The sequence below is a fragment of the Amphiura filiformis genome, chromosome 3 (assembly GCF_039555335.1).
Source record: "Amphiura filiformis chromosome 3, Afil_fr2py, whole genome shotgun sequence".
Lineage (NCBI taxonomy): Eukaryota > Metazoa > Echinodermata > Ophiuroidea > Amphilepidida > Amphiuridae > Amphiura > Amphiura filiformis.
This window is the reverse complement of record NC_092630.1, coordinates 1,885,112-1,908,602: the sequence shown is the minus strand read 5'-3', so window position 1 is coordinate 1,908,602 and position 23,491 is coordinate 1,885,112. Positions and strand designations below refer to the sequence as shown.

Below are 23,491 nucleotides of genomic sequence, written 5' to 3'. Positions count from 1 at the left end.
TACTTAGCCTATTCTGAAGCAATACAAAAAAAAAAAACATTTACAAGTACCGTACTAAAATACAAACATACTTATAAACAATTTGAACAGCATCAATCAAAACATAATAAAACAAGTTCACGGATCAGGTGTATAGTACATGTACTTTGAGCTACTTTGGTCTAACATTTAATATTCATATCTAACCTACTCTGCACTTATTCGACAATAAATAAGTGATATGAGGCTTAATAATGATACCTGCGTCTTGACTCTGGAAAACAATATTTTTTTAAAACCTCATTTTGCATTTAGTTTTTTAAGCCCCCTCGGGAGCCACCTACAGGATCTCATTTTGCATTTTAAAACTTAAAAGTTTTTATTGTGTTGCAAAGTAGCAAAACTTCCTTTTTATATGGCGCAATTTGTGCCTGGAAAAGGCTATCCCTCTTACAACCTATCGACAGGTCTGATTTCTATAATGAGGTGTCACCGGGCTTGCAAGAGATAATAATACCAAATCTAAACACCATGAAATTCACCACATCACGACCAAGCTCACATTGGGCCCCCATTCCTTTTTTTGTACTATACATGTACAGGAAACAAATTTGGCTATAAGTATACGAAGAAAATTGCAAGATGCCTTTATCACTAAAGTAAACACTGATTACACAGCCATTTGCTCTTGCTAGCTTTTGTCAGAGTCATGGTCCTGTTTTTATGAACTGAACACCAATATTATACAGGTTTATACACATGGGTTATCAGAGTCAATAAACATTCAATTAACTATAGATAATGGACTTAGTTTTGTGCAATGTAGTAATTTTCTGAAGTAAATCGCCTGCTGCATAGTTTTCTATACAGATGATGTTTATTTTGTGATCAGGCCTGGCCATGACCTGGTAACCAATCAGTTATGTGTATTGTCAGCATGTGATGGCTATAAGCCAATTACAAACATGTTTATAAAAAAAGGCTAAAAAATTCCTACATTTAGCAGACTCTTCCCCGGCCAAGGGCTAAATATAGTAAGTTGTCAGTGGGGCAAGATTAGATAAAGGCATACAAACTAAGGTATGAGATATTAGGAATTATTTCCTAGTCTCCTTAATCACAAGGTTGGTGGGCTATATAGCTATTCAAGACACATGATATGTAAGGGATAAACTGTGCATATGAGATGTGGGTGCAATGACAAATAGTTAATGATAAGAATTTTACATCATAAACAATATTTTGAAAAAGCATGTTTTGCGACACTTTTCAATATCATGTTTCAATTGATTTACAATTGAAAAGTTCAGCAGCTTAGATGCAGAAGCACAAAGCATGATCACCAAAGACATATGAAGTCCAAGTAGTTGTAAGCAGAAGTTTGTTGAACCAAGAGAATGTGTTGAAATATATGGTAGAAGAAGATTGTGAAGATAATCTGGAGTCATGTCATGAAGAATTCTTTTTTTCCTTTTTAAAGAATTGGAGGGATTTGGTCAAATGTGCGGCATCTCATCATTTTCTATAGCTGTTATTCTTAACCCCCTGCAAAGATCTCCAGATTCACAGGTGTTTTTTTCAAAGTTAAACATTAAACAGTGAATACAGATTAATTCAAGACTTTATCTTTAGCTTTATTTGACCCATGCCCATCACAGGAGAATCTGTAACCAATAACTTGTGCACAGTACCACACAGTAACATGTATACAGGTTTGAATTAAGACTATTATTCCAGCTGAAATCCATACACTCCCTATGGAAGACATGCGACATTGCAGGGAAGAAGACACTTTCTTTAGAATAATGAAAACATTCTGTTGCCTTTATTCCCACCTTTATTACCTCCATAATAGTTGTATCTTTGTTGTGCAAAACTCACTGGCCCCACACCCACCACAAATGCACCCCACCCCAGGGGACTGGCCCCCTGTTAACTAAAATCCTTATTTAGCCTCCATAACAGTCGCAAGGGATAATTTGATTTTTTTTTTTAAATGATTGATTGTTATATTAATCATGTCCAGAAAACACCCATCTAGGACATATAAGTGTCCCACCTATTGACAAAATTGCGTTAACTAGACATTTTCTAACTGGAAAATGGCCGGTGACGATTCATGCACAACATGATACATGTTGCTGCAAAATTGTAGTTCTATATGCATGTGATTGTGGACATTTGGAATATCTACACTAATGAATAAATAAAAATTTGTAATTTACAAATTTGAACATGTTGATATTTAAATATTTGATAGTGTCAATTAAATTTCTATTTTTTTTCAAATTCTGATAATCTTTTTTTTTAATAATCACCTCATCCTGCTCCATAATATTGATAATACATGTGTATTTTCTATATTGGGATATAGCTGTCAACCACACACCCGCAACCTATCCTCCCCACCCTGGGGACTGGTGTCATGTTAACCTACCTCCTGGTTTAGCTTTCATGACTTTGATCACCTTCTTGCCATCAGCTGTATCACTAGTGGTGCTCTCCATGCTGGGATAACACTGTCAACCCCACACCCACAACATATCCTCCCCACCCTGGGGACTGGTGTCATGTTAACCTACCTCCTGGTTTAGCTATCATAACTTGGACCTGGTACTGTCACTTAGCATTCACGCATGATCGTCAAAATGACTTCCAATTTTGCATGCTTTCAAGGACATTTACAGCAATTTTGAACCTGATTTTGCACAAAAACGGGACAAATTAGCCATAAAAATATCCATTTTGAAGGTTTCAAAGACACTTTTACTAAAACACCCCTTTGTTAACATTTCAAGGACACAACAAAAACATGCATTTCGGGTTTATTTTTTTTGTCTAATAAGAACTGTTGTTCTGTTGTCTGGTTATGTAAGGTACTGTATATACACTGAAATATACCCTTGTAAATTTTGAGGACACCATCATCAAAACACCCCTCTTTTTTAAATATCGTGAACACGGGCATACTTTAAGAATTGCCCCCTTTTTCAGAAATTGGAAACGATCATGCGTACACATAGTCAATGGTAAGTTACAACACCGCAGATGATCACTTTTTGCCATCAGTTGCATCACTGTTAGTCCTCTCCAAGCTGGTATAATGCTGTCAACCCCACACCTACAACCTATCCTCCCCACCCAGGGGACTGTTGTCCTGTTAGCTTACCATGACTTTCATGACTTTGATCACTTTTTGCAAACAGTTGCATCACTGTTAGTGCTCTCCATGCTGGGATAACACTGTCAACCCCACACCCATAACATATCCTCCCCCACCCTGGGGACTGGTGTCATGTGAACTTACCTCCAGGTTTAGCTTTCATAACTTTGATCACCTTCTTGCCATCAGCTGCATCACTAGTGGTGCTCTCCATGCTGGGATAACACTGTCAACCCCACACCCACAACATATCCTCCCCCACCCTGGGGACTGGTGTCATGTGAACTTACCTCCAGGTTTAGCTTTCATAACTTTGATCACCTTCTTGCCATCAGCTGTATCACTAGTGGTGCTCTCCATGCTGGGATATAGCTGCCTGATAACCTGATGAACTTTGGTTCTTTCTTCCTTATCATCACCAACCTACAAACACAAAAGATTTTTTTTTGATGACTTGAGCCACAGTGCAGTCTCTGTTTGTTTGTGAATAATTGAGGCAACTTAAAATTCCCCTGAGCAAGGAACTAACTGCTTATTTGTCTTAGTTACTCATATGAGAACTTGGGAGCTGATCCTGGCTCTGCTGGTTCATTGTAGTATGCATAGGGTATGTACTTAACTAACTGCTTATTTGTCTTGGTTACCCATATGAGAACTTGGGGAGCTGATCCTGGCTGTGCTGGTTCATTGTAGTATGCATAGGGTATGTACTTAACTAACTGCTTATTTGTCTTGGTTACACCGTATAAGAACTCTGGAGCTGATCCTGGATGCGATGGTCTATTGCGGTATGAATAGGGTGTTCATTTCTTAGCTGCAAGTCCCTGATTGTTTCTTAATGGTTTATATGGTATGTTTTGGGCTACAGTGGTCAGTAGCCAATTCTTATAAAGTGTGCTGAGGCTTGTGGGCTCATGTCTGTGTGTAGCACACTATAAATCACTGCACTTTTTTTCACCTGCCAAAATGGAGCAAGTTCTGAAGGTTTTCACTTCAAACAACAAGAGTCCCACCCTTAAAATCAAGTCAAAGGATTTATCAAGTCTGAGGCAAGGGGGGAAGGTACATGCCCTGGGTGCCACCCTTTGGGTGCGCCGAATTGGCCAATTCAACATCAATTCTGCACCCCCTCCAAATGATGAATGTCAAAATTTTCTCACGCTTCGCACACATTTAGGCACAGAATCATTTGAAAGATCAATTTAAGACCAATATTCAACTTCATAACCAAAATTAATCAGTGGTAGGCCCTATTTGTCCCAATTTTTGCAAGGAATGGGGGGGGGGGGCAAATATGTTTCCTTAGCACTGGGCGCCTCAACCCCTAGCTATGCCACTGCTTTAAATAGGGGTGGAAATATGACCAGCAGCTGACAATGGTATTTGGTTTCACAAGATAAAATTTAAATATTATAATTCAAACCATATCTACCTCTTCCACATTTTGGCTCAACAAATGTTGTATCTACAATAATAGAAATTCATACTTCAGACAAAACAGAGATTAGAAATGATTCATTTTGCTCTTTTTGAACCACCATATAATATTAATGCAGGTAAAAGAACTTTTCATTCACATGCTACTAAATTGTGGAATAGCCTTCCAAATGATAGTAGATGTAATTTTAAGTCAATGAGTATTGCTCAATTTAAGCAGTTGTTTTTGATAAAACCAGTGTAATTATGTCTATTATCTGAATTTACATGTTTTCCAAATTGTTCGCAATTTCATGTGCCATTTATAATTATTTTGTATTTTCTTATTTATTACTGTATATATGCTTCTTGTTCACAATGTAAATGCATGGCCTCCTTGGAAATCAGTGTTTGACATTGAAGGAGCTACCCTGGGTAAAGAAAGTTTAAATAAATAAATAAAATTCATTTAAAATTTGTCATGATGATTGAAATTTCCGAATGCACCGGTAAAACAGTGTGCATTATGGTTAACTTTGCACCTTCAAACATACAAACCGTCTCTAAAGTTAGGTCTTATTAATAGGAAACTTTCTTTCCTATTAATAATCATGTCAACAGTGCCTAGTACATGTAGTTGCTTTTTTCCTTGTAAAAGTATCGTCACTTATCGCCATTATCTGCGATTCCTTTTCGCTGATGAAGGCACCAGATGAATCAACCTTCCTTTTATGTGCTAATAACCAATCCTGTGCTGTGGGGAGTTGATCATCATACGCAAACTAGCATCTTTATTATATCTATACATTTAAATATGAGAACTACCGGTCAAATTATCGGCCTCTAAGAACTATTTCATGCATTGAGCCAATCAGTGTAGGACTAAAGGGGATTAAGCTTAAAACTGCTAAGAGATCTAAAAGGTCTATTTTGATTGGTTACTCAGATGGTTATATCATATCATTAGCCAATCGGAGACACTTTAAGAAAGGCAGTATTGTCCATAGAGTTAAATTACCTGAATCAGGTGAGATGCTTCCATATCGTCAGCCTGTAATAGTTGTGCCAGTTGCTCCTGGTCTTCCTTAGACAGAACACTATTCACATCCAATGGTTTCTGGAACGTTAAATAAAAACATGTCAATGTTGTTTTCCTTCCTCCTTGTCTCATTGGAGTGGTCCGCTGAGGCTGTCGATTGTGTCACAACCTTTTAATACTGTGTTCACATAAAAGAGATTTTACTCATGACAAAAATCAGGCCTTCTTTTTGATGATGAATGGAAGATGCGCTGTTTGATACCTTTTTTTTAATGTACAATAGACATGAAATTATTTTACTGGTTTCAGTAAAGAATTCTAAATAAAATTTTAACCACAATTGTGTACAATTTGTGTACTTTTGTAATGAGTCTGAAACAATTGAGCACATTTTCACAGAATGCAAAAGGTGAAACATATCTGGGTTCATCTCCAAACCTGGTTTTGACAAAAACCTGGCTTTTGCATGCTGACCAACCGAATGCATTTTGGTGTTGGTCACCTCGCACTGGACAGACTATAGCTATAGGGCTCTTCCAGTTGAAATCCATACACCCCCTATGGAAGGCATGATCTTAATCTTCCACACAGGGAGTGTGAATTTCAAATGGGGATACCCGAATGGGTGATTCAATTAGAAGTTTACACCCCCTGTGTGAGAGATTAAGGGGTACTAAACCCCTGGCCAATTCTGTGCCTATTTTTGCATTTTTCTCAAAAATCATAGCGCATTGGTAACAAGTAAGATATGTATATTATAGGGGCAAGGACTACAACTACTGCACTGAAAATTCAGCAACTCAAGGCAAGTAGTTATTGATTTATTGAAGAAATACTGGTTTTCCCTCATTTTTGACTGTAACTCACAACTGATGTCTGTGTTGAACTAAAATTTCCAGTACAGTAGTTGTAGTCCTTGCCCCTATATTATACATATCTTACTTGTCACCAATGCGCTATGATTTTTGAGAAAAATGCAAAAATAGGCACAAATTGACAGGGGTGTAGTACTTCTAAGGTTATGTGTTCCACGGGGGTGTATGGATATCAACAGGAACAGCCCATGATTCTTACCTCTCCTTCAGGTGCTGGATAAGACAAATCGGTCAATCTGATAATATTACCAGCCTCATCAATTTCATTCACTAAGAAATCACGATATCTGTACATCAGAAGACAAATAGGACACCCGTGATATTAACTTTAGCTGAATGTAATTCTTAATAAAATGGGGCTCTAAACAGTATATGAATGTGATAGAATACTGCTTCAAATCATAGTAAAAAAAAAGTTTTTGTTAAGGGCTGGGGTATGAACGTTTGGACAGTATTTATTTTGGGACATTAGAGCACATCAGACATATCGAATTGCATTTTGAATACGAAGAATGTCATTCTGATATCAAATAATTTTGATTTTTGAAATTAGCAATTTAATACACATTTTATGGCAAATCATTAAAATTGATATTTTTGATATTTAACAGTACTTGAAGTAAACTTTATAAATCTGATGATTTATACTTAAAGTGTATGTAGGTGGGATGAAAAGCCGACGATCAATTGAAAATTTTGACCTTTTCAGTATTGAAGATATGGATTTTTTTCCCAAAACACCAAAAAAAATTAGGTCTTTTTGGGAAAAAATCCATATCTTCAATATGAAAGGTCAAATTTTCAATTGACCGTCGGCTTTTCCTCCCTACATACACTTTAAGAATATATCATTAGATTTATATAATTTACTTCGAGGACTGTTATATATCAAAAATTTGAAAAATATCAAATTTTTATAATTTGTCATAAAATTTGTATTATATTGTGATTTTAAAAAATGAAAATTATTTGATATCAGAAAGACATGCTTCAGTATTCAGAATGCAATTCGATAGGTCTGAGGTGCTCTCATGTCCCACAAAAAATACTGTCGAAATGCAATAAACGCTCATTTTGGATCCCTTAAGTAACACGATTTTTTGTAAATAGTATGGAACATTTTGGTAGAATTACTTTCTGGCCAGAGTTTGAAAACCCTACCACATAACTATGGATCTCTTATTCCAAAACTGCCCAATTTTGCTCTATTAGTACAGCAATTTTTTTTTCAAAACATGAACCAAGGTCGAAGGATTTTTTGCAAAAAATACTTCTTTTTTGCAGTTTTTGATATGATTTTTCAAAACATAGACACATACATATGTAGCTAATATGTGACACGATCTGCTCCATGGGGGCCAAATGTGGCATTTTTGAAAATTGAGTTACTATAATTACTATAATTATTACCTTGAAGTAATATCAGGCTATCATATACTGAAAACACCAAAGGTCTAGCATACTTGGTTTTGTGATATGTGTATTTTATTGTTTTTTACTCCATAGTTTTGCCTTTATCTCAGTTTCAAATTTGCAGCCTTTGGCCCCCATGTCACATATATTTTCTGTCCTACAATTTGTTGTGAAAAACAGACCTACTTTTTTTATCATAATCAGGCTGTTTAGGTCCGTATGCACAAAAGAGTTAGACCAGGTCTAAAGACCTGTTCTATGTGGAATTTAGTCCCAGGAGAAAGATCATTTTCCTTTACATTTGCTTTTTTTTTTTTTTTTTAACATTGCATTTTAATCTTTAGAATTTGCTAGCTACTCTAGGAAGGAAATAATAGTGAAGGACAATTCCTGATGGAACTAAATTCCACTTAGACCAGGTCTAACTTTAGACCCGGTCTAACTCTTTTGTGCATTTTTTTTTCACTTATTACCCAGGCTGATTACCTCTGTTTCAGCACTCCATGGAACCCTTCATGTTTGCTGATGTATTCCAGAATACCAACATCCTTCTCCTTCAGACCAACTAACTCTGGTGTATCATCCATCCTCTCTGCATCCTCCATGCTGATTCCTCCTTTATTCTCCTCCATCTTCTTATCATCATTATTTGATTCTCCAGAATTGGGATGTGGATCTTTTGCCGGGTCTTGCACTGAAGTGCTACATGTTGCTTTCATTTGGTTATCGCCTTGATTTATCCAATAAAAATAAGAACAAAGTGTGAAAACTGGTAGCAAAATTTTTTTTTCCCTACTATTTAAGGGATCTAAAATGAGCGTTTATTGCGTTTCGACAGCATTCTGAATATGAAGCATGTCTTTCTGATATCAAATAATTTTCATTTTTTGAAAATCACAATATAATACAAATTTTATGACAAATTATAAAAAATTTATATTTTTCAAATTTTTGATATATAACAGTCCTCGAAGTAAATTATATAAATCTAATGATATATTCTTAAAGTGTATGTAGCAGGAGGAAAAGCCGACGGTCAATTGAAAATTTTGACCTTTCATATTGAAGATATGGATTTTTTTCCCAAAAGACCTAATTTTTTTTGGTGTTTTGGGAAAAAAAAATCCATATCTTCAATGCGAAAAGGTCAAAATTTTCAATTGATCGTCGGCTTTTCATCCCACCTACATACACTTTAAGTATAAATCATCAGATTTATAAAGTTTACTTCAAGTACTGTTAAATATCAAAATATCAATTTTAATGATTTGCCATAAAATGTGTATTAAATTGCGAATTTCAAAAAATCAAAATTATTTGATATCAGAATGACATTCTTCGTATTCAGAATGCAATTCGATATGTCTGCTGTGCTCTAATGTCCCAAAATAAATACTGTCCAAACGTTCATACCCCAGCCCTTAATAAGCTTATTCCATGAAATTACCAAACATTTGCACAAATCATGTCTTTTATGAATTTCCAAACAGCATATTAGGCAGGTTTGGACAGAATTTGAATTTTCATACACTTGGTACAAAAATTGTCAAAATATTTTTCTTGTTTGTATTTCATACTGAGAACTCTGATATATTCAAAACATGAGCAATGCAAATATTATAAATAATTGTTTACCATATATTTGTGAATATTCACTTAGGCCTAAAGATGCGTCTCCGATGAGACATGATACTGTAGCCAACTCAAAACAGTAAGTCCAGATGAACAGTTTGATATTTAATTTTAATTTATCATTATTTATATTTTGTGGTAAACTATTTTAAAATTGTATGTGGTGAAATTTTTTTTTTAAAGTACCAAGTGACCGACCCTGGCTTTGGAACTTCAAGGGCAACAAAAATAACAATATCAGGCCTTATATGAAAGTTAGTTGCCGACCTACCTACCCTAAAAAAAAATTTTTATGTTACGCCAATGAAACAATTTTTTTAGGCCTCAGTTCAAATTGGACAATACTCTCTTTGACACTGTTTAATCATTACATTGGCTTTCACAACTAAATAAACAAATTGTGTGTTTAAATCATTTTGTATACCGTACCTAATCTGAAGCAAATGCTGAAACTTGGGTATCGGTACCCTAAAATGATTCATGAAATGATCTCACCTTCATCTGATTTTATCCTCTTTGCTGGTGCTGTGTCATCATCCAATGCATCCCTCTTAAGATTGCTCTCTACTGAACTCTCCACTGAAGCCATCCTACATGATTATCATAATAATACAAAAGAGAATTTATGTCTTTTTCTACGAATGAAAACTCAAATGTTCACCCTGCATTCATAAAAGTACTCACATGTTAGGGGGGACGGCCAAGATTGACTGAATTTTGACGTCATCATTGGTTTACACGTAAACACAAAAATGTCTCAAATAATTCCAAAAGTGTATGTATGTTATATATCAAGCAATATTTTATCAGTCTAAATCCGTTGAGGTTCGTCAGTGAACCTCATTGTAAGTACTGTTTTTTGAATTTTTTGTATGAATAATGCACTATGTTATGATACAATATACTTAAAAATTCACACATGTATACGGAAGTTACGTGGTGTAGTGGTCTGCAGGCTTTCCTGCCATCCACGTGGTCCGAGTTCAATCCCCATCCCAAGCGCAGGTGATTTTTTTCTGCACATTTATTTTGAATCCAAAATCATTTATTTTCATGTGAAAATGTATATATTGCACTAGGAAATATATTTTGTGCACTTTTTTTTCTTTAACAATAGAGCTAAAAACACACCTCCGCTCGGGGAAAAATAATTGGGTCCAACGTCCAGGCAGTGTTGCCGTCATATTGTTTGTTTTGCTTACAATATTGGCTGTTGCCGCATTAAAATGACGTCGGCCACCATCGCTGTCACGTGTTCAGTTTTGTGATATAATCCTTAAAAATAACACTATGAAGACTTCCTGCATCTCTTTTATTCTTTAAATCTGCATTTCAAAAGTCTATCCTCAATCCAGGCCACTGATAAACGACAATGGATATGAGGATAGAAGGGCCCCGGGGGAGCTATCTCAAAACGCGTCACTCCGTCAGAATCAGTGAAGCATGACACCATTTAAAGCAATGGGAGATTCGGAAGTAAACAATGCCGATCATGATGATCATGATCATGATTAGCCCGAGGTACTCACACCTCCGTCGCTACCATTTCCACTGGCCTTCTCCATATAACAAAGGTCTAAGGCTCCTGAGCCTATATGGTCCAGGGTACACAGTATCGAATTTTATTAACAAAATATCACTTCTTCTTACCGTTCCTCACATGAAAATAAGACTTGAACAAAACATTTGGTGCATGAGTGAAAATTTTGGGTACATTTGAAGACTGTAAAATGACCAAATTTGTGAACGTAGCGATCGTCACCATAACAAAAATTACTGTCTCGTAGAGATAACACGGTGGCCATGGTGGCGAATAAATTTCATTTTTTTGGTCTGAAATGCAGATGAAGAAAAGAGGAAATGCAGGAAGTCTTCATAGTGTTAATCCTGATCATGATCGCATGATCATCATGATCGGCGTTGTTTACTTCCGATTGCTTGAAATGGTGTCATGCTTCACTGATTCTGACGGAGTGACGCGTTTTGAGATAGCTCCCCCAGGGCCCTTCTATCCTCATATCCATTATCGTTATCAGTGGCCTGGATTGAGGATAGACTTTCCTCAATAAAATTCCACAACTTAGAGACCGTTCACAAACACTTGTTAGGGGGGCCTGATGCAAACAAATTTCATCAGGAAAATATTCAGGGCCCCAAATTACAGATCTCAAAAATTTCAGGGCCCCCCTTTTTGACATGAAAATTATGGGTCAACCCCCAGTTGTAGTAACTACAAATTTCGAACGTTTGAGGATTTGTTCTCAAGTTGTAGCAGGTGCCATAGGGTATCTTGAGTGTTAATTGTTTTTATTATAAATGTCGCAAAATATTAATATTGACAAGAATTATCAACCTTTTTGACCTCTCCATATATTCATACATGAACATGTTCACTTTTAATAGTCCGAATAATCAGACCCAGAACAATATTAATTTCTGACATGATCGTGTTCTGGGTCTGAACTGTTTCCATTCGAAATCTTGATGGACAAAAGAAGCACATGGTCCTACTTCACTTCACGGTTTTTTAATCCCCTATTCATGTTGCGTGAATCACTCTATTGTGGACCATCCGTTTGATACGTGAGTATTTGGACAAGCGGAACAGTTTTGACAGGCCTTTTATATACATGTACCTCTCTGTTTGTAAACAAACAAGGAGGTCAAAATTGTCCTCCTCGGCGAATACGAAAGGCATTCATTCATTCATTCATTCATTCATATTTATTCCGACAAGAACAATAATAATCAATCACAAATTTAGCATAATATGAAATACATTGATACAAGCAAAGACACCAAAAAGCCGAAATGCCAAGATAACCCATAAAGTCTAGCTGCAAATGTGTAAACTTATTTCCAATGGGGTCCTACATTAAGGATGCACACAGGATCACTGAAGTGTTACATGGCCAAAATTGAGTTTTCATCACTAATGTCATCTTCAAACCGTATTTTATCTTGTCATTAATAGATTTTAAAGAAATCTTAAAATTTGAACCATAAGAAAAGCTATTTTAAAGACCCTTTTTCATTAAAAATTCGTCAAAATGTAAAAGCAAATGAATACAATACAATACAATACAATATACGGAATTTATATAGCGCCTTAGCATAAGTATGAACAAAGCGCTTTACAATGATCTTAAAAGTACAACTTACACTACATCTTAGGCTACACTTAATGTACAACTTACTTAAAAATAAAAAACTTAGTTTGGAAACAAATAGGTTTTCAGGTTAGATTTAAAAGTGGCCAGACTATGTGAAGTACTGAAGTTTTAAAGGTAATTTGTTCCAGAGAGCTGGCACAGAATTGCAGAAGGCATTATTCCCATATGTTGTGTGAGTTCTTTTACATTCAAGCAGACTGCCATCAGCATGTGATCGTGAGGAACATACCATCAGAAAATGTGTGAGATTTTAGGAGATTTTGTATGTACAGTGGTGTTGTTTCATGTCTACTTTTATAAGCGAATGTGAGTAGTTTGTAGGTAATACGCCCGGGGTAATACGCTCATTTACTGGAAGCCAGTGAAGCTCTTTCAGCAGAGGAGTGGTGTGTTCCATATGGTTTGCCTTGAAAACAAGTCTGGCAGCTCTGTTTTGTATCTTTTGTAGTTTTTGTGTGTTTTTTACAGTTGTTCCATATAATAAAGAGTTACAATAATCAATTCGAGAAATAACAAGTGAGCGGACCGCATGGTTGCAAGTATCGTTATCAATATAACAGCGAATGCGTCCTATATTACGAAGATGATAATTTAAAGAGCGAGAGACAGCAGATATTTGAGATGACATAGACATGGTTGAATCAAAAAGAACTCCAAGGTTGTGTACAGAATCAGATGGTTTGATAATTGTTCCACATACATTAAGAGTTGGTTCATATATATATTTCAAATTATATGCAGAGCTAGCAACAAAGAATTCGGTTTTATCTTCATTCAGTTTAAGCTTATTTACATTCATCCAATTCTTGATTTCAGCAATACATGATTCCAATTTGAAAAGAGTAGTTACACTATCTCCAGGTATGCGGGGATTAAATTCTGTATATATTTGCGTATCATCTGCGTATATGTGATAGTTCAATCTGTGTTTCTGGATAATTTTTCCAAGTGGGTATGTGTAGTAGCTAAACATCCCAGGACCTACCACTGATCCCTGGGTCATTGTTTTCCCGCAATCATTGAATCATTGTTTTCCCGCAATAGATCGCGTTCTCGTAACGCGTACTGCGGCGTACAGCTAGCAAGGACACACACACATAGTAAACTGGATGGACGAGGTGATTACTGATTGAGGCGCTGGAGTCGCCAATCGCGATCACTACCGTATTTTATCGTATTGATCTCTTCCAAGGTAGGTAAAGCTTGCACCATTGCATTGCGAAACTGCGGTCGACAGACCACCACCACCGTCCCGTCCCAGAATCAGTAGGCCTACTCGATAAATTTCGCCAAAAAAGTGCTGATAGGGGGCCTAGTGGTATACATTATAGGTGTTTTTTTTTATTTGAACATAATAGTGAATTGTTTGTTTGTTTTTGTTTTGTTTTTCATGTTTCATTCTGAATAGATGAAATTTATCTGTAAGAAGTAGTTACCCGTAAGAAGCCCTGTAATGATGACGCAATCTGGTATACGATAGAAAACGTAGGCCCTAAATATTTTGCTAGTAGGCTAGACTTAGCCCGTATAGTACATCATAGGCTTATTATGTTATGTTGAAAAATTTGTTTTATTTCATTCATTGATTCATTCATTCATTCATTCATTTCATTGTTATTATTTGAATTACCAAGTTGGTGTAGTTGGACAAGAATATAGACCTATATTAGCTTATATTTTATGCAGTCCCAGCCTTGGTTCGGGAGCCTCTGCGGTCGTTCAGTCTCGTCTTAATTTTGAAGACCATAAAAAATATAGTTAGGCCTACTACATGTACCGGTAGGCCTATATTAGATACCTAAGGCCCTGAATAATGTTTCAAAGTGTTATTAAAACACGGATTTAAGATGTGTTTCAAACGTTCTCTACTCCTGATTGACCATTAACGCAATGTCATAAACGTTGACATTTCAATACATCATATCGACCATCTAGGCATATTTAGGCCTACAACTCTATGTCAAAAATGCCGATATTTAAAATCGGCATAGCGAGCACGCGTTTATGAAAGCATTTTCATGAATGTTTTAATGCTAAATAATAATTTCAAACGAGAAATATAATCGAAAACGCAAATTCGTGCTTTTTTTTTAACCCATTTTAACTACATTTCCATTAGTATGCCTATTAGGTCTACCATATACCATGATTGCGATAAAAGCTTTTGGTTTTACAACACTTTTTATGCGAATGTTTTGGCGAATGCCTTTTTATTTGCAATGTTTGTCTGGCTTTCAACTTTCACGTTTATAATGTTTTCTGCATACTTAAAAAGGTAAACCTGCTTTAAAGCATTTTTCGTGAATGTTTTCATGCAGTGTTTTAAAACGCTCTTTATAGCATGATGCCTATATACGGTAGGCCTACTGCATAAACCACAATCTAATTTAAAGCCATAAGTGTTTCGTTTTCTACTTTTGAAATTCGGTTTTGTTAGGCTATAAATTTCCGTGTTTTTCAGTTTTCTTGTGACCTCTCCGTGTTTTGCCCGTTTAACATAATTATATAGGCCTATAGGCCTACTTTTTGTCCGTTTTACAAGGACATTTGATTGAAAACAACAACAGACACACTTTTTTTATATTTTTGTTGTTGTATTTTATTCGCTTTTTATGCGGTACAAAATATTTTACAACTTTATTGTGGCTTTAGGCCTATAATAGGTTTTTGTACGTGTTTGATATTCCGTAAAAAGTTAAAAATAAAATATGATAACAACAAACAATTACAATAACAAAAACGGACTATTGAGTAATGCGACACATCAGAATCTTTTAAAATTTTACTTGGGATTCCTGTGGTGTAGGCCTAGCTATAACGGGCATTAAAATGCATATATCTTTGGCGCGGACGGGCCGCTGTGGTGCCTCTCAAGCACCAACTAAAAAAAGAAAAAGCAACGAGGGCCGCTGTGGTGCCTCTCAAGCACCAACTAAAAAAAAAAAAGCAACGAGTAGTAACAACATCATGTTTGCGGTTCAGAAAAGGACAATGAACATAAAAATGCAATATTTGTCAACACCAAAACAAAAAAAAATCACCAAAAACGATAAATTAAAAACATTGCATTTTTAAAGCAAAATTATGAAAATTAGTACAAAACAGAAATCGCAATTATCATGATTATGTCTCAATGTATTCTTCGTTTCATAAAACTTCCTGATTATCCGCTAAAATAATTGCTTGTCAGTTATTCTATCCTAAGTTTAATGTTCTGATGTCCGCAAATTTTAATACAGAGCATGATCTTTTTTTTATACGGAACAGGACAAAATTGTACTTAAATAAGGCCCTTTACAATTAATTCTTAGTTTCCTGTTTCCCGCGCGCGTCCAAAGTAGAGAATTGCAAAATATTTAATTATTTTATTTTTATTTTGGATTTTCTCTTTTTACGGGGTGTGGCTGTACGTACTAAGACTCTACACACATATTCTTGTTTACGCCGTAATATTGTAGTATTTCAACCATTTTACAACTTCAGCTGTGTAACTTGCAAAAATTCCCGCTAAAAGTGGTTCTTTGAATTTTAAAAATACATTAAAAATCGCATTGGACTTTTCGTACTGATTATACTATAATGATTACCTGCCTATAATGTTCTGATCACACTATAGACTGGGATTATATGTGACCCCATTGCCAGGCAATTTGTTCCTATTGTTCCTTGTCTGGAAAAATTCAGGGACCGTGCTTTTAAATAACCCGCCAGAACACAATAAGGCCATTGACCTGTGTAGTGGTCATCGTTGTTCATTCGACCATAAAGATTTCTAGTCCCTCAGCAACTCATTGAAAATGCGTTGCATCAGGTCAGGGATTCTATTATAATAATTCTAATCCTTTCTTTGAGGTGAATAGATAAAAGAGAGTTCTTGAAAAACAGGTGTGATGTTGTAGATAATATATTATCATCAAAGTTGCTGGCATATAGGACATTTCGTGGAAGTGGCGCTTATTATATATTTCTTGTAAACACAATCTAATGTGGTACTCGCTACATGGAGAAGTTCGGTCTGCAAATGTCCATGCATGAAGCTATATAGTAGAGATATTATAGCTTCATGTTCAGTGTAAATCAATTAAAATACTATAGCTGGATATCAAAAAATCGTGATGCATTCCTTCTTGTTATGGACGATATTAATTTTGATATTACTGTGACAAAATCCATTCCGTTCTCAATTGATTAGGCTCCAGTCTTAGGCTTTCTTTTCTAAAAATAAATCATAGGGCCTAAAGGCAATTAAATATGGGCTAAACCCATATTCGGTATGCTTGGAAAGTTTTCATAGTCATCTATTACCTATACCAGGGGTCCGCAAATAGCGTGGCTTCCAGTGGCGCGAGGCGCCGTTTAGAGTTAAAATAAAGAAATAAGTAAATAAATAAATAAATAATTGCCCATGTTCTCCGTGTAAAGACAGGCTAAAATAGTGCAAAATATTGCACCAAATGGCGCCATTTGCACCTCAACTTAAAAAAAAACCACGTTAACTTCACAGGGGGAACCCCTCTGAATCCCCCGGCCGTGCTAAAGCACGGCGAGAGCTGCTTCGCAGCCATTGAGTGGCGCTTTTCAGTCTTGTATTTCATGTGGCGCTTCAACAAACCTATTTGAGGAAGCCTGACCTATACCAGTTTTCACCCGATGTGGCAGTGACGTCAACGCGTTGAAGCAGCTGTTTCGCTCACAAGCATCTATGCGGTGTCTTTAAGCGGCGTGCGAGTGTACACCAGCGCTTTGATCGAACGCTAGGGAGTGTAATGAAATTCATACAGTGCTGATGTCACTGCCATATCAGTAGCCTGAATCCTTCTGGCCTCTAATGACGGCGTCTTTTATTTACCCACAATCCGTCACTTTGCCTTATTCACCAACAGCACAACCCGATGACCGTGCGTAGTTGTTGAAAAACTGAAGGATCCAGTCTACCACATCAGGGTGAAAATGGTATAGCTTATCGCAAACCAGCCAAATTTGTATATGTTTGAATAGCTATAGAATACCCGTGAATATAGTGTCAGAAACTCTCACACATCTTGGGATAACCTTGTCATTAATGTGAGACAGAAAGCAACGCCATTTTGGGGATATATTTGAACATTGCGAGGGAAAACATTGCGGTAAAAGTAAGTTAATCATGAAAATTGTTTAATTCTAATAATATCAACCAGTAACGGACACTTAGCCAAGACTATGTGAGAAGTTTGGGGTATGTAAAGCATTTTCTTGTTATAAAAACAAGGAAAAAGCAGTCCAAAATTAAACAACTCGATATTTTAAAAAAGTACATTTTGAGAAGGCCTACGCTGGTTCTTTTAATTCTAGTTCAAAATCTGTTCATCACCTGCAGTCCGATTTGGTATCTACGGTTTCATAAAAGTATTGGGAACTCTTTTGGATGGTATTTTGATTTAAAAAAACGCTACTGTTAAAAATATCGGTATTTATGCCAGCGACATTTCTATTATGTAAAATGCATTGAAAATTGTCGGCTAAAAAGTGCATAAATTAAAATCGCGAACAGTAATAGCAACAACAACTATCTACATTCCAAGCGGAAACGCTTTTCAAAAACATACCACCTTTTTCGGGCAATCGCTGAAACCGAAATATGAAATTCTAGGCCATCTGTAAAAAGTGCGTGAGCAGAAATGACCATGAACTTGGGTCACCGAAATAAGTGTTTATATAAGTGTCAGGCCTTTCATAGTGATACAACAATTAGCCCCCAATAATGGCTTTCATTTGAACCGTTATTTGTTAAACTGCGATTTTTACTTTTTGAGAAATCAATGAATGTATCAAAAAACTTTTCGAAAGTCGATTTAAAATGGCCTAACCCGTTAAAATAACTTTTAATGACTTCCATTTGTTACTTTCTGACTCTGCTTATATCAACTATAATGATGAATAAACAAAGAACATAACTGTACCATTACTTATGTATGAAATCAAACATAGTTGTAAAATAATTAAATGCATGCTCCTAGTCAAAATCACTGTTTTAAAATAAAGAAAATAATAGATAATTAATAATTAATAATTAAAAGTCGCCTCATCCCTTGTTTTCAACCATGAAACAGGACACTAAGCATCAATTGTGAAGGGCCTAATCATGGTTTCGTTCGCGGCAACACGACCATGCACTGTGCAACTTATTCGCGTAACCTGTCTGTCTGTCCGCGCGCCCTGTCGCTCCTCAAACGCCGACGCGACGTCATGCGGCCTTGCCGGAAGCTCTGCTGCACCATGGAAACAAGACTGCAGTAAATAAAATGGCTACACCATGTGGATAAACATATGCCGAATGTGCACGGATAATTTTTTCATATGGTATATTTTACCTTCTAAATCACCAAAAAAGCCAATCTGCTGCAGTTGGGCGCCCTTCTCATTTTCTAACTTGACCAAACGTCACAAGTCACCGGATTATATATTCATGGAATAATCTTCAAAAATGGACCTAAAATCCGCTGTATTTTTTCTAAATCGCGATTTTCGGCAAGTTCACTTTTGACCACTTTTAACCATTTTTGGTCCGCCATAGCGTCTAAATGAAGCATCACTGAGGTAAGTTTTTAAGTCAAACGTTTAGATATGGCCAAAATCTAGATAGTGTTTTTTCATTTTTTTAAATTAGGGCCTAGAACTTTTTTTATCACCCATGATTCAAAAATTCGAACACGGGTCACACGCTTTTACTGATTTTTTGCCTATATTTTAAAAACTAAGCAAAATTTCGAAAAGATAAAAAAACACTTTCTAGATTTATTTGTCTAAATTAATAAAATTCATGTTTTACAGTTTTTGGTTTTCAAATAAATTTTTTATGGCGGACCAAAAATTTTTGGTCAAAAAAGCCGTTTTTTGGGATTTTCTCAAAAATAGTACTTTTTGACCCAAAACTGACATTTTAAATGGATTTATGAGCTCATTTCCGTTCAAAAAATGTATACTTTTATATACTTTACATAAATAGTTTTCGAGTTATGAGGTGAATAATAATGGATAATTAGTGATCCTGTGTTGCATATGGCATATTTAAAAGTATTTTTGTCAATAATAGCTTTCATTTGGGATGGTAAATTATTCCAGCGTAATAGTACGGCACTATGTTCACCTATGTTTTCAAATCCTATTTTGTAGTGAAAAATGATTACAAATGTGTAATTTTCAGTCATTTATGGAGCAACGATTTCTCCGTACCGACGGCTAAGTATGTACCGTATGTGAATGCACATTAAACACATACACAGCACCTGTTGGAACTCCTGGTCGGAGCCGGGAGTTTCAATTATTGGAACTGGTCAACCCATAGAAAAGCATATAAACTCAATTTTCGAATTTTCCCAGGAAAATTTGTGGTCCTTTTTTTCAGGGTCTCCCTTAGGAGGGTCAACACATTTCAGGGCCCCCCTTTTTTTGACAAGCGGCTACGTGACGACAGGTAACCTTCCGCTCAGCTATTGTTGTCACGCAGTAATCCGTTGACCGCTATCCTGTGAATCGACATCTATTCTAATTGATCGATTGATCCAATAATAATAATATTACAATAAAAAATTATTCTGATGGTGGAATTTTCTTTCTTTACTTTATTTCTGATCATTAGTTTCTTTTTGTTAGGCCAACACTTTATTTTCTTCTTTCTTCCTTTCATTTTGTTTATTCTTCTCATCACGGAGATTTTTGATTTTTCATGATTTAATTTGTCTTATTTTCTTCTCGTTTCTTTTGCTTTTATCTTTTTCTCTTTATTCATTTCTTTGTACGCATTTGCCTTTAAATAAGGCCCTATTTGTTTTAATACCTTATCAAATATTTTTTCTTCTTTCATTTAGTAATTCTTTATATAGGCCCTATTATTTTTCTTTATTTTAATTTAGATTATCTTTTTCTGTTCGCGTCCCCGGGTTCTCGTCGTCTTTCTGCCTATTTCTTCAAAAATAAATATTTCTTTTCTCCTTGTGATTGAAATTTCTCATTCCATTTTCATTTAACTTTGACCATACAGTTTTTCTTTATAAGACACAATTAATTACTTTATTATAAGTAGGCCTATAATATTTTTACTTCTTAAAGGAGTATTTCGTGATCCTAGCATCCTCTTTTTATGACATTTTTCAGTACAAATCCACGAAAAAAAGCATATTCCCAAAATTTCAGTTGATTCCGATATTGCGTTTCCAAGTTATGCATGATTATGTGTATTACACTGCTCCATAGACAATACGTTGTAATTTCGTTCTGGTGCACCAGAACGAAATTCAAATTTCACGATATCTTTGCTAAACGAATTAATCTGCAAGAAATATTTTGTACCGGTACATAAACATTATGTAGCCAGAGGTTTCCAGTGATATAAAATCTCAACTTTTTTTGAGAAAAGTGGGGGGATGAGGCTGTGGATCACGAAATGCCCTTTTAACCTATTATAATACTATAGGCCTATACTATTATGATATATTTCAGCTTATTTTATTTTATTTAATGTAATTTTATTTTGTGTTTGTTTTATTTCAATTTTGATTTGAGATTTGTACAAGCATTAGGGCGGGCCTATAGGCCTATAGATACATAATTATACTTTAAATGTTTATTTTCTCTTTAATTATGAATTAATTAAATTCATTTATTATTATCTTTTTACAATTAATTTAATATATATATATTTATTTATTCATCATTTTATTTCTCTTCTTTCTTTCTTGTTTCTTTTCTTTTTTTCTTTTTTTTTTCCTAGTTCACCACGTAAACTTGTATGGCTCAAAATTCGGACCGCTCGCCATTAATGGCGATGGACAGATAGTATCAGTTTGTGAATGAGGACATCGTATAAGTTCCTTGAAGTTGTACGGTACTAATTTTTTCCCCTCCAACTATTTCGGCATAGTCGGCCCAGCATCGTGACCCCGACTTCCGATCGATGTCATTGAATGGATAATGGTCACAGGCACAGAAAGAGAACAATAGCTGAGTGCTTTGATTGACAAGGTTACCTGTCGTCCCGTAGCCGCTTGTCCTTTTTGCATCAGCACCCCCCCCAACAGTAACAAGACAAGTGTTTGTGAACGATCCTTATAAATAATAATTTATTGAAATGCAAAAGCAAACAAAACTCGCCCAAAATCAATATATAATATTAACTTAGCAACCCCTTACTTTCTTTATTACCTTTGGCGGTGATTTTTACTTTCGGTTACGCCTTTGCTCAACTTTTTGTATTTATTTTCTGTCAAAAACGGGTACAAAATCCGCTCAGGGTGCTACTACCTCGAAGTTGAAAAATTAATTTTCTCACGTTGGTTAGTAAAGCAAGCCCGTAGTACAAACAGCTCCCTCAAATTTAACTTCAAGGGCGCACACCACTAAATAATCGCCCCTTTGAAATAATTATTTGTAAAAACACCAGTTTTCTTGGCTCGTTTTGAGGCCTTTTCGGCGCTTTTTGAGATATTTTATGATAACCAGTCGATTACAAATCGAAGGCCTACACACTTTCATTTAAGCTATAATTCGCTACTCATTCTGATTATTAGTCCAAAAGATCTAGAGCAGCCCATACCCGGGCCCATACCTCGAAACTTTCTGTTCACCATAGCCTAGCGTAGATCGGGGGGAGGGATAAATCCCCCCCAATATTTTGCCGGGGGGATGGTCCATACAATCATCCCTTACAATGTTGATGCCTGTATATAGGTTTCTGACAAAATTAACCATATATTTGGCCATGTTATCCCAAAATTGCGCATCTATTCCACATTTGCACCATACTTCATTAGTTTAGCTTCAAAATGGCAAAAAAAATTTGCGCACTTTTGTACGATAAACTTATTCTGTTGCCAAAAAGTACTGCATCCACTCTACTTCAAAAAAAAAAATTTCCAACCCACACCCCAATGTCAAAATGAAATCTACGCCACTGCTGTTTGCCTATCTTACCGGAACTCATTTATAGGGTTGCACAAATGGCGCAGTGGTGTGCTCCCTCAAAATAACCTGTGCCCGGGACCTGTGCATGTGAAGTAGGGCCTAAGCCCAGCCCAGCGATCACTTGCGAGTAGGCCTAGGGTAAAATTTTCGAATGGCGTGCTAAAAATAATCCCCCCGGGGCCCTTCTCAGCCCTGAAAATTACCTGCCCCCCCACCTTCGGCCTGCCAAAAACTCCCCCCCCCTTTGCATCTGCGCAAGTTCAGTGGGTTCCCAATTTGCAAACTTTAGGACTAAATGGTCTAGAACTCTATGCGGAGTTAAATTTTGCATCTTTTTAGAGCATCCGTCATGAAATTGCTTGCCCCCACCATGAGCCTTGGCAAATATTGCTTGCCCTCCTCTCCATAGCTCTCCGCCAACCAAAAATCCGCCCCCCCCAAGTTGTTGGATTCATACTATCTGTAGCTATGCGGTAGTGTTGAAATCTCAATGTTGAATTCAAGCTATAGGACCTGTGACCTGTGACGTACCTGTGTCCACCAGCGTATGAAACTAGTGTAGAAATTTTCAGAAAAAGGGGGTCGTTCGATGTTGGCAATGTCAGAAATGGGGTGATTTTGTATGGGAGCGCCCAAAATTTCACATCATTAACAATCATAGCTTTTTACCCAATTTTACAGTAGAAAATAGACTAAACTCATTTATTTTTTTCAAAATGTATGTGAAGCGCTACAAAATGTCAATTTTGAGGAAAATTGTTCAAAAAGGGGTCATTCAGTGTAGGCTACTGAAAAACCGAAGTCATTGGGTGTAGGATTTGCCAGAAATAATGGGGTCTTTTCACGGGCACATGACATATGT

The 23,491-nt window shown here is 36.1% G+C and overlaps 1 protein-coding gene across 2 annotated transcripts in view; it reads right to left on the bottom strand.

Annotated features, from left to right (window-relative positions):
* Positions 1-21,989, bottom strand: part of LOC140147852 (pseudouridylate synthase 7 homolog) — a 245,319-nt gene extending 223,330 nt beyond the window's left edge. Inside the window, exons 1-7 of one of the 2 annotated variants that reach the window (XM_072169622.1) lie at positions 21,871-21,989; positions 10,013-10,107; positions 8,372-8,615; positions 6,672-6,759; positions 5,577-5,675; positions 3,464-3,565; positions 2,417-2,447 (exon numbers count right to left, since the gene is read on the bottom strand). In XM_072169622.1, coding sequence (XP_072025723.1) covers positions 2,417-2,447; positions 3,464-3,565; positions 5,577-5,675; positions 6,672-6,759; positions 8,372-8,615; positions 10,013-10,106 — 658 coding nt within the window. In that variant the 5' untranslated portion in view covers position 10,107; positions 21,871-21,989. Of the gene's footprint in view, positions 1-2,416; positions 2,448-3,432; positions 3,566-5,576; positions 5,676-6,671; positions 6,760-8,371; positions 8,616-10,012; positions 10,108-21,870 lie in introns of both variants that reach the window. The other variant, XM_072169621.1, reaches the window with a different exon arrangement.
* Positions 21,990-23,491: the final 1,502 nt, after the last annotated feature.